This window comes from Musa acuminata, chromosome BXJ2-7, assembly GCF_036884655.1.
Source record: "Musa acuminata AAA Group cultivar baxijiao chromosome BXJ2-7, Cavendish_Baxijiao_AAA, whole genome shotgun sequence".
Taxonomy (NCBI): domain Eukaryota; kingdom Viridiplantae; phylum Streptophyta; class Magnoliopsida; order Zingiberales; family Musaceae; genus Musa; species Musa acuminata.
The window spans coordinates 33,973,868-33,986,759 of NC_088344.1; the positions used below are offsets into that span (position 1 = coordinate 33,973,868).

The following is a 12,892-nucleotide window of genomic DNA, read 5'->3' on the forward strand; positions in this document are numbered from 1 at the left end:
GCCAGAAGTGGTAAAGGGAGTTATGCATAGAGCTCGCGATGCTCTGTCGACCCCCATTGACTTCACTCAGACGTGGGTGGATGGAGCTCCCAAACGTGGGAGACTTATGCTTGGTGGTCATCCAGAAATGGATGAATCACATTATGTATGTGGTCGCATAGCGCCCTCTATGTTTTTGATATGATATCCAAAGCTTTGCTTATGAGTTTATATTTATGCTTTGGATAGAAATGGAATACATGCTACATCAAAAATTGCATACAAGCTTGTGTTTATTATTCGGTTCACTTGTTATACTTTGAAGTGTTTCGTATGTCATTGTTATGCTCTCAAACACTCTTACGCCTATGATATGCACCTAAATGCTTCATTTGTCATTTGATACATGCCTAAATGCTTCTTTTGCCAATGAAATGCTCCAATTTCCTTTCTCTCATTGTTATGTCTAACGTCTGTTTTCGAATGAGGTAACTCTTTGTGATTTTTATATCAAATGAGATGATTTCAAATGAACACTTATATTTCTGCTTTTGTTATCTTGATACTAAGCCTGCTTGAACTTCTCCTATCACCATGAATATGTTAGTCGTTTGTTGAGCTCTTTATGCTCACCCCGTTGCTATATAAATTTTTCAGGGTAGCTTGTCACGCATTGAAAAGCTAGAATTGGGTTGAAGCAGTGAAAGGCTAAAAGATTTTTGGGCTAATCTTTGTTAGTTGATAGGTTTTTGTTGTATAGTATACCTTACTTCTGATGTAATGTTAAGGATATATTGATACTTATGTGTTGTAAAAGTTTTAAGGACCGCTCATGTTCATGGAATGATAGGTTTAAGTTGTATAAGGATTATGAACTCATGGTAAATAATTATTTTTTTTGTGATTGTATATATTTCTACGATTATGAATTTGTGTTGTGGTTAATGTTTAGTTGAGTTGCCTTTCGATTTTATGAATTAGTGAAGTGGAGTATGATTTATGAAACGTACATATTTATGAATTATGAATATTGATTTGAATGGTTCTTAGTATCCTCAAATTGTTAGATTGGATCCTGGATTGAATTGACGATGAATTATAATATTATTGATTTTAAACAGGGTCCCACCTCCTGAATGCGATAATTCGAGGGGCGTGACAGAATTGGTATCGAGTTGCGGAGATCAACTGGTCGATTGAGCAATAGGCTGCAAGAGAGGACGATGCATCAAAAAATCGAATGAATCATCGATGAACCAATGATATGTCGGATAATATTTGATTTAAGCCTTATAATAATTATCTAAATCGAAGTAGGTTTTATGTGTATATGATTAACCGAGATTGTGTCAGGTGGTGGTACCACTCAGACACAATCTTCGAAAGAGTATCAGGCGATGGTACCACCAGGACCCAGGAAATCCGGGATGAGATCTTTTTTTACTCCAATTTTGAAGTCATTTGAGGTCTATAAATTATTCCTGCATGGAGTAGTAAGAATTAAGCACGAAATTGAGTTAAAAAAGAGGAAAAAAAAATGGAAACTCTCTTAGGATTTAGAGTCCCTTCTTCTTAGTATTTAGATTTTTCGTAGAAGTGCAGCAGATATATCATTCCATACGAGAAATAACTTCTCCCCCTTTGTCATCAACAAATGATATAACTTATCATTTAGATTATATCATTCCACTTATAGCTCAGAATCTAAAGAGCATGAAACCACTTACTATCATAATGATTGACTAACAAAAAGGTCTAGTAAGCGTAATGCCATGTCAACTACGAGTTCTATCTCACAAGATGGCTTGTTCAATTGAAAAAGGTAACAAATGGAGAAGAAAGATCAGCAGCATAGGAATGATTTTGTTGTCATTCACTTCATTTCCTTGGTTTTACATTACTATCAAATTTAAGTAGGCAGGTTATGCAAGATTCTGTCCTTGAAATTACTGTATTCATCTTCCATGAGGATATCTGATTTATACCAATACAAAAAAGATTTCTTACTCCTCTACAGGCAATAGAACAAGGATAAACAAACAGAAACGGGCTAACCCAGTCTAATTTAGTTCTTGATTGGAATGCTTTCTTATTTATAGAAAAGTACCTAAATCATATTCCTTGCCTTGGTCAGTGGTGTCATCATTGTCTTTCAACTTATCCCATGGCAGCGATCCCATCCCATCACTACCGCCATCCATTTACATGCATGCTCTTGTTTAGGAACCCAAACAATTAGCTATGCATGCAAAAACTACTGGGCACTAATCAAATCAATACTTAATTCCCCAAAAGAAGCATTACTTACTGCTGAAATCCTGTCCAGAAAAATTAAGAAATTCCAAAAAGAGACAATGCCTAAAAAGAATGTCTCTAAGTTATAATTCAACTTTAATTTGTTAATATTAATACCATAATATTTATTTACACAACGGATAGAGTATAAGCACAATGCAAAATGTTTGAAGATTCACCATAAACTTTAAAATTAATAATTGATGTTGGCAAGATTCATTCTTCAGACCAACAATATCCTCAAATCTTGACAAAAAAATTGAGATGGCATGTCTACTTATTATTACTGTCACATCCATTGCCCACATCAATTAATTAACCATATACTCACAGGGACAGGTAATGTCATGGTGATACATTCAATTATTAACTATATTAGACTAGATACAACTAGAAGGGACATAAGCAAGTCTTACCTTAGATTACACAAAACCATAAGAATAGGACATGAAAAAACAGCTGCAAATGCCAAACAGGAAATTGAACTCACAAGAATTTCCTCGATTTCGATAATAAATAAAAAAATGGCAAAAAAAGAGTACACGAAAACTCACCGTTAGCAACAAAAAAACAAAAGAGAACTGATGAAACCGCCAAAAATTGTCAACAACTCAGAAGATGCCAAATTTCCTCTGTACATTTCAAGAAGTGAGAGAATGATAGCAAATGAGAGTAACGAGTAGATCATGGATCTTCCAAGACCAGGCCATGGAGTCGATGCTACACAAACAAGCTAGAAGAAAATCAAAAAGAGTAAAGCCATGTAATAAGAAGAGAAGAGAAAAAGATTTAAAGTACAAGAACATACATTGCAACAAGTAGCAACAGCAACATGATAAAACAGAGCTCACATGTATCCAAAAACCATGGTCGTGTATACCGTCTTTAATTTAGATATCACAAAGACATCATAAGCCACATAGTCTAAAGTCTTGGCGAATATGGTTTGGTAAGTAAACAAATGTTATGAAAATCCATCATTTTCTCCCTCAACATTTATATGGGGCCAGTTCAAGCTTTTCAAGCAGCTGTTACCGTCCTTGGTTCGTTGTTCTCCATAGAATGAAGGGTGCACCGAGAAGCAAAGTGGGTGTCAGCAAGCATTAAAGAACTTTCAGATGAAACATCTCGAGATGCTCTGTTACACGAAACGAGGATTTCGAGGGTGGCCAATTTAGTATTCGTTTGAGGCGAAACCAGACTAGAACCAATCTAGTTTAGAGTTTTGATTTTGGCAAGGGAGCCACAGACTAGAGAAAGGCATATATCAAGTATGAAGTATCTTTTGAACAGGAGAAGGGAGAGCAAACAGAGAGTCAACGAAGACACTGAATATCTTACTCATACCAAATAAATGATACGCCTACGATCCAACCTACTACAGGAAAGAAAGAAAACAAGATCCAAGAACAAGATGCAAGATCAAATGCAGCAAAGAAATAGGGCAAAAAATTATAAAAAGGAAACCAAATAAACCAGTTGCTCGAAAAATCCCAAACCACAACAAAATAGAAGATCAAGAAGTCAAGAAGCAAGAAGAGGTGGTCCAGATCCGATCCGGGGATGCACCATGAACACGAGAAAAGAAGAAGAAGAAGGAAAGAAATCTTTACCACAAAGGCTCGGAGCTGCGCGCGCGGTGCGGGAGAAATCCGGGAGGCGGAGACGTCGCAAAGCCGACGAGGGATTCGACTGAGGAACCAACGGAACGGGTTCTAAAGATCACCGCTCCGGAGCGGACTTACGTTACCCTCAGCACCCATCGGCGGACGTGACGCGGGACTTTGAATCATTTTTTGGGCGGTTCAAATCGTGGCTCGATTTGGGTTTGGAATAATTCATTGGAAGGTAAAGTGCATATATATATATATATAATTACACATATATATATATATGAAAAGAAATATTTTGTTATATACAATGCGTCACCAATTGCAACGTCAACCGTCCAATCTCCAATCTCCAATCTCCTCTCATCCATCGTTCGATAAATGTAATATGCATGATATAACTTCCAAAAAGAACTAATGCTAACAATTAACACTATTAATTCAGTTTCCTCGGAAGAACATAAAATGACATAAAACTCAGACTTGGTTGAATGTCGGGACATCCAGTTCTTGTGACATTTCTCCTGAACATTTCCACCCATGGTATTCAACTTTAAGTTCCTTGAAGACATCAAGGAACAAGAAGCTCAGTAAACAACAATAGCAACAGAAAGAACATCCACACCCAAAACCAGAGCAGCTCCAGGAACACATCTGGTCAATCGGTTTATTTGTGAAAACTAAATGATAGTTCAAGGTAATAACTGGAAGCATTTTAGCGCATCCAGTGGAATGCACGATGAGCAGTGGACCGATTACCATCCCCGGTTTCCATATATGAGGTAATGACATCACATGCTAAATCACAGACAAGTGTTGGTAATGGTAATGGGTAGACTTGATCGATTGAATCACTTCATATGTCCTTGAAAGCAGCAAAGATGTCGCCATGAATGTAATCATTGTCGACAAGGCTAACCAAGTAGTAACTTCGCTGTGCCTGTGAATGTGAAATGATCACAAACTAGTTAAGCCAATTAGTTCCCAGAAGTTCAATGAAAAGAATGAGCGAGTCAAAGGAAAACGATTGTAAAATGGGAGGAAGAGAAAATATATCATGATGAAATTTCGGATTAGAAATTCATCGAACCCTTCTTGAAACAAAAGTAGGCTAAGATGGAAAGCTCCAAACATCTGGTAAAACATCTGATTCTATATATCAACCAGTAAGACATGATTTACTAGAACTGATTTACCTGTTCTAGTAACTCCCTTGATGGATCGCCCTCAGGGAACAAGCGGGCCCATCCCCTTGACCAAATCTCGAAGGCTTCATCCTTCCAAATCATGAAGCTTGCAGGATCAACAACAGTTGGTTGGATTATCTCTTTGCCGGGAAAAATACCCCATGTTACTGCATTGACAGCATTTGGTGCAACATTGGAGACGGAATCCCCTTCTTTGTTCACAGCAATGTATGTAAGGGATGGCAAAGTTTTGCACTTTTCAATGATTAAATTTAACTTGTCTTTTGAACAAAAGAATTCCAGATAGGCCTTTTGATAGACATAACCCCCTGGTCCACCCCATCCTGCAAAATGGAAGAACATGAGGTTGAGCACTAGGCCTGACAACACAAGTTTGCAGATATAGGGCAAGTTGAATTAGCTTTCATAAAGCATATTTGCCAGTAGGACACACATACATGTATCAAGTAACAGCTATCACTCATTAAGCACTTAAAAAAGGTATTGCTTAGCTTACCGACAGCAGAAGAGTCAGATTTCTCTCCATTAACTGCAGGTTGACTGTTGATGGTAAGAAAACCCTTCAAGTTAACCTTTGACAGTTGTTCATCGATTATCTTTGTCTCTGGCTGAAGCCCATCTAATTCTGACCAAGGGCTGCTCCTAAGTTTCCCCAGGCAAAATTTCATAAATCTCTGGCATATGCATTTCAGGAAGTACAAGTTAGGCATTCAATTGATTAATATGTAATGTTTTCCAAGATCTACTCATAGTTCATAGCAATTTACAAGTGATACAAAACCCACTAATCAAGTTTAGAAAAGTACCTCATTAATATCAGCCGCAGATTTCAATGGTGTTGCCCATTCCTCTTGGAATTTCTTGTCCCGTGAGCGTGGGCGCATGAACTGTCGAACAAGTTAATAAGATGCAGCTGAGTCATGTAAGATTGCTAAGCTATTGTACGAAATTTTGTTCAGGATTAAATATATCGGGATAAAAACTTCTAATGAACTAAGCCAACCTCTCATTCAAGGAATATTACCATGATACATCTAGTCATTCAAAATAAAGTAATTTCTGTTCTAAATAAAGTAATTTCTGATACAAGTTTTGGCAATTGAGATTTTCCTTCGTGAATAGTAATCACCAACACCAATAAAAAAGTAAATTAAGAATATATATTGCCTTTGTGATAAACCATAAAGCAAATAGCTGCAGTTATAATTCACATTTCTTAATGCTAATTACAATAAAAGGCATGAGGAGAGTTAGTGGGACCCTAGGAAATACTTACTAGAAACATTAAACGATATTTCACTGCCCTTAGTTTAATTGCTGATATTGCCCTAAACAAAACACAATGGAGGGAAAGATCCATGATTTTTTATTGCAGCAGAAATGATGATAAAAACAATACTCTGCCGTTTGAGTTGCAGCATGTTGATGCAGCTCTTGTTTGAATACTTGCATATTTATAGATTACAAGTATTGCAAGTCTCAACTCTCAACAATGAGCAGTGCAAGCAGGGAAATTTTTTTGAAGATTTAGTTACAACAGGTAGGAGTCTGATCGAATTCTAAAGTGTGATATGGACTATGTTCAATAAATTCAAATGCAGTTTCTCCTCATGAGTATCAGAATAAAATCTGGAATATGGGATTTCCAATTTACATATAGCAACTGGAATTTGTGATAGGCTCCGCAACTCAAGTACGCTTTAGAAAAACATTGGGAATTCTTTTGTACAGTCAATTGACAAGATATCTTCTGTTTGAATTTGTTACAAGTACAACAGACTGATATTTAAAAGATCATAGAAGTTCTTTTTTTTCTAGTTAGTCGAATATAATGGAACAGATACACTGCCCTTTCGTTTGCCAATTTGTGTCCATCAGATAATGCAGCAGGAAAAGAAAAAAAGAGACACGGAAACCAATAAGCTTTACTTGCAACTTTATTATTGAACCTCTACAGCAACAAAACAAAGGAAAGTCAAACAAATGTACATTGTTACGAAATGCATTATTTCCTATCCAAATATTTTAAATTCATAAGATATCTCAGAAGAATTTTTCTGGTAAGAATTTTTCATAAATCAAACAAGGTCACATGTAAGAACAAAATTGGCAATCTTAAAGGTGCTGCAAGCAATGTTACAATTACCTGGTAATCAGTTAAAGCTCCATACGATGGGTTATTAGAATCACCCCATCTCCCATGTGGATACTGATCCCAACCAACAGTCCTTGAAATGTAACTTTTTGGTCGATTAGCCCTATTCAAATCAGCAAACAGAAACAGATCAAGATCATACACTTCAAGCATCATCCATGGAACTGGTAGTAACGAAGTGATTTGTAAATGTCAGAAAATGAAAAGCAAATGATACCAAAAAATAGGTCGAACATCTTCTTTGACACGAAAAATGTTAGCTGGACGTCTCCAAGGCAAGGACCTTGAAACTTTAGATTCTTCTATCAATCCAAGATTCTGAAAATGCAAGTATTTTTAGACAGGTAATATATTAAAAGACATGAAATGACAGTGGTGAGATAAATAGCAACCATTAGTATGGCCAATGCAGACTTCTCCATGTTTAATGTGTAAAGATGCAACGTTTTGATTCCATGAGCTAAAATCTTCCTGCACATTTCGGTCCCTAAATGAATTCCATATGCCCTAACAGCCTCTTCATTGTCCTTAATTGGTTCCAAAGCAGCTGTAATCTCCGATGGTATCTGCAGAATATTACTAGTCAAATCATAATAAACTATGATCATATAAACAAACATTAATATCTAGAACTACCTGTAAGGCTCTAAGTCAATTAAGTCATAAACCTTGAAAAGCATGAGCCTACGGGTAAGCAGACAAAACATCATGGCACAAACCTTTGTCATGTTCAGTCCTTGCAGGAGGCAACTACTCAAGAAGAACACAGGAGTTTCCTCATACGATTAATTTGGCTTAGAATAGCCAACTTGGTTCAATAACTCAGCATTCTTATTTTAACAGAGAACAATATAAGCACGATTTTTGAAAAGGAAGGACTCAGGGAACTAGTAATGCAGTGGCTTAACCAGCAATAAATAATAGTGTTAAGACCTTATGTCACATCACGCACATGGTTCACAGAGATACACATAACAACAATTTGATGTTATCTGATATTTCCAAAATGCTGTACCTTACCCAATGACAATAAAGAAATTACATAACAAGGTAACTTACTTTAGTTTTGCAGAACCCAGTCATTCGCAAGAAGCCCTTATAATTGTTGATTGGCATGATACCAGGTACAATTGGGCAATTGATCCCAATTTGACGACAGTCATTGACAAACTTCAGAAAATTATCAGTGTCATAAAATAGCTGAGTGATAATAAGATCAGCACCAGCGTCCACCTGCACAAGGGATAGAGAAAAAGAAGGGTTTCAGCAAGAAATTTTAAGAAAACAGAATAGTAGTAATTAGTAAAAACAACTAATCAGCATCAAAAGATTGAGACATTTTAACCATTGGTATCTAGGAAATCAATATTACTTCTAAATCCAATTCGACTTGTTACAATCAATGCATCATAACCCAATAGATCATTATTTAAAGAACTCTTACTGTCACATAAAATTGAACTACTTGTTCCACTGAGTTTTAAGGCTTTAAGCAATCTACATTGAAAAAGAAACAACATAGAGATATTCCATCATAGGCATATTGGATAAATTTGCAAGGGATAGCAGAGGCATGAATAATTTCTGATATGATACAATTCCACGGACATTTATTGAGATCCAACTTTCTTTTAGGATGTCTGCTGATATTTACTTAAGGCATTAATGAGAGATATCTGCAACAAAAATCTTGTCTTCAGGCTTCTGCATCAACTACATTTAAACTTAGAGAAATTCAATATGATAATATATATATATACATATATTATATATTATGTATATAGCATGCATTTTATGAAAAGCTTGTTTATCCATTTGATGGAAAAATAAGGCATCACCAGAAGAATATTTAGGCTAGTAAAAGACAATCAAAATTTGCATAAAATATTGCCACTGCTCCCTTCAGCATTAATTAGTAAGAAGGAAAATAGCAGAAATTTTCTACTTGGAAGGTTCCACACAGATAAGAAATACAAACTTAAACTGAAAGCTAACAAGCTAACACAATCCACCGAGAGCAGGTCTTGAACTGCTATTTAAATGGTTGTATTTCTTAACCTAGTTCACGATAAAGAAGAACAATAAATAACCTTTCGCTTCAAATAAGCCAGATCACTGTTATAGGCTTCCAGTGTAGCACCTCCATCTCCTTGTATCATGTCAGGATGTGCCTCTAAAATGGAATAGACTCTTTCAGAACTTACAATCACAGACCATATTAAGCACCAAGATGATAGCATGATATGACTGAAAGTCTTTTATTAGTAACCTGGATAGCCGGCAACCGTGATACCAAAGTAGTCTCCATATTTAGCCCGAATGTGCTGCACCTGTAAGTTGATTGCGGCAGTCATGCATGGGCCCAAAAAAGTAATTGTCAAAGAGAATGACAAGTGACCATACAGACCGAGGCAACTTTCTGGAGCAGACAAACGATGACAAGTGCCAGAAATAGAAACAAGAATATAACTAGCAAGTCTATGAGGTGTATCTAAAACATGAATATAAATAGCTGCTTAGTATAGGAAAATGTGACTAGATGACGTAGAAGACTTTTCATAAAGCCAGTCTCACAATATCTGGACTAGCTCAATAATGAGGCACTAAAGAGAAAATTGGAACCGTACCAGATCGAGGGCGCATGCAAATCCACCAGCCACTTGAACAAACTTATCCTGACCATGAGGAGGATCTCCCCTGAGTGCCAGAACATTTTGAATCCCATTGGCCTTGATGGTATCCAGAGCATGGTCAATCTTCTCTACCGGCATATTTGTGCAAGTCAAATGCATCATAGTTTCTACACAGATCTGCATAGACAAATCAGTGAATTCAGCACAATCATGATATGACTACAAGAAGACTTTGCATGTGTTCAAGATAATGACGGTGAGCTAAATCTTCAATTTCAAACTTTCCAGCTTCGGTAAAATCCGGACAGTCAACTACTGCTACCTGTTAATGTGGCCCATTGGGTCACAAATATGATGTGTAAATGCAGAAAGCCCCAGCAAGCAACTCATTATAAGCATATCAGTCTAGACATTCAAATGTCAAATGTAGAAGGTGCTGACTAGCTTAGTTGTTAAATATTTTGACAGATGATCGCAAAGCTTGTTATGAGCTCCGAATAGCGTCTTTGTCACTTACCCTTTGAAGAAAAAAAAAAGTCAAATGTGTAATTAAATACAAAAAGGATATATCTACCACATCGTTCCAATTCAGATCTGAAGTTCAGGAGCGTTTTATAGGAGCAAAAGCTAACTTTGAGCGACGACAGGTAACGAAAAGAAGAATAACGACAATGTAATGATCCAATTCAACCAACCAAGAATGCAGATTCGAGGCCAAGGGTTAGGAACCTGCAGATCCTACATCACTGACCGACAGTATTCTTGAGCTACAAAGAAATAAGATCCGTCCTAAATATCACCGATATGAATGACATAATCCCATCTTACCGATCGATAAAGAACTATCATGGCGATCAAATCAAAAAAAGAACTAGAATGTCAGCGTATCTATTGAGAGAGGTCTACCATGTTCTGCATCCGGTTGGCGATGTCAAGCGTGAGGTCGGCGGTGGATCCGCCGGCGCCCCAGGTGATGTCGCAGAAGGTTGGGTTGTGGGCGACCATGCGGTCCATGCGTTCGAAGAGGTTCTCCACGCCCTCCTCCGTCTTGGGAGGGAAAAACTCGAAGGAGAACACCGTCCTCCCATCGCCCTCGGTCGCCGCCCGGATCTTGTCGATCACCTTCATCACTCCTCCCCTTCGCCTTCCTCTCCCACTCGATCGCAGCTTTGTGTTTGGCTACATGACTCCCCTTATAAACCCCAGAGGGAATAGGTTACACTACATTCCACTCGATCGGATCTGCTCTCGGCTCACCTACCACCTCTACTTGATCTCCGTCGACATTTTCTACACCACCTTTTTCTTCTTGCTCGGGTCTTAATCGCACACCAACCCAACCCACCCACCATTTCTAGGTCCATCCTCTCTACTCTCCAACTTGTATGGAGAAATGGAATCCCTCGATCATCGTATCTTAGCCGTCCAACCCTGCTTTGAGATTCGTGTGATCGATGTGATTGGAATTCGATGCCCAAAGTTAACCGACGGAGGAGCAACGTCGATGCCTCCACGCGTCGATATTGCGAGCTAACGCGTGGCAATACGACTTCGGTGTGAGTCAACAGGAGGTCAAAAAAGGTAATACGAGTCGATTCGTATCGTTATACCTCACTTGTATGCACCCTTGATCCTCGTATCTCAGCCGTCCAACCCTGCTTTGAGATTCGTGTGATCGATCTGATTGGAATTCGATGCGGGAAGATAACAGACGGAGGAGCAACGTCGTTGGCTGCACGCGTCGATTCCGCGAGCTAACGCGTGGCAGATAAGAGTTGGGTGTGCGTCAACAGGGGGTCAAAATAGGTAATTCCAGTCACGATTGATTCGTGTCGTTATACCTCACATGAACTTTATTTCGCTTGTAAATCGAGATGTGGATGGTCAACTAATAACATGTGCCAATGTGGATGGAGGCCTACCCGTGGCAGCTTCACCCACCGCTAGACTTTGAATCGAAGCCATTATGTCGTTGGTTGTGCAGCCAATCATTTCACATAAGCTTTCTACCGAGCGAAACCGGCCAATTTGGACGAGTACGAGCTACTCATGAAATGCTTGCAAGATAACCTCATCTCATTGGTCGACCGAGTGGGCCCCAAATGCGAGATGTGTGTCGCCGTTTGCATTTATGAGATTTGTACGTCTCCACGTGGTAAAAATAAATAATAGTTGTAAATGCAATAAATTGTAAATATTCATAGACGATTTTCTTGAATTTTTTTTATAATTTGATTTTTTTTAGTTTTTTTTTTATTTTCTCTTATATCTTAAATATCCCTGTTGTGGTAGTATATCACTTATCATTTCTGCCCCATCCCCTTTCATATGATTTTACTTTGAATTGGTGGAGTTGACGATAATAAATTTTTTCTTCTTTTTAGGTTTCATTGTATCTCATTCTCTTACTCTTATTACACTTAGAAACACATAAATAATGATACTCAGTTCACCATCTTTATCATCACTTATTTTCTTTTCATCTCCTCGTTCAATTGGATATAGTAAACGATAATGATGAATATTTAAAGTATTAGAATAAAATAAAAGGTATCAAATAAAAATTTAAAATTATTAGACATCGAGGAAGCTTAAAAAGAGATTTTTTTAAATAAAAAGAGTATTCAATATTTATTATTATTTATAAAAAAAATAAAGTTAAAAAGAAATTAGGTGATGGTTATGTAAGCTAAACAAAGGAGATAACGTGCAAGGAAGAAGTGTCCAAATATTCCCATGATTTAATTGCTACATATCAATATTTTAATTATGTGCAAGTAAAGATGAATTATTTGCTGAAAAGATTTATAAATATCACATCACTAAAATATATCTAAAAAATAAAATAGTATAACAATGATACACCAGATTTACTTATGAAATATTAAAAGTTCAAAATCTCAATTGATACATTTTGGTTAAAGGATTGAAACCTTAGTTGTCATATTTTTATTCTTTAAGTATTGGTATAGTCTTGATGTATTTTAGACCCTCATACAAAAGATTTACGGT

The 12,892-nt window shown here is 37.1% G+C and overlaps 1 protein-coding gene across 1 annotated transcript; it reads right to left on the reverse strand.

Moving 5' to 3' along the window:
* Window positions 1-4,525: 4,525 nt before the first annotated feature.
* LOC135617716 (probable methylenetetrahydrofolate reductase (NADH)) lies at window positions 4,526-11,228 on the reverse strand. Its single transcript, XM_065118234.1, has 12 exons — window positions 10,787-11,228; window positions 9,875-10,057; window positions 9,517-9,577; window positions 9,338-9,420; window positions 8,307-8,480; window positions 7,640-7,813; window positions 7,465-7,565; window positions 7,239-7,350; window positions 5,899-5,979; window positions 5,589-5,766; window positions 5,081-5,415; window positions 4,526-4,824 (listed from the first exon to the last, which is right to left on the reverse strand). Exons 1-12 carry the CDS (start codon window positions 11,006-11,008, stop codon window positions 4,741-4,743), a joined length of 1,788 nt encoding a protein of 595 aa, XP_064974306.1. The 5' UTR covers window positions 11,009-11,228; the 3' UTR covers window positions 4,526-4,740.
* Between the last annotated feature and the right edge of the window lie 1,664 nt (window positions 11,229-12,892).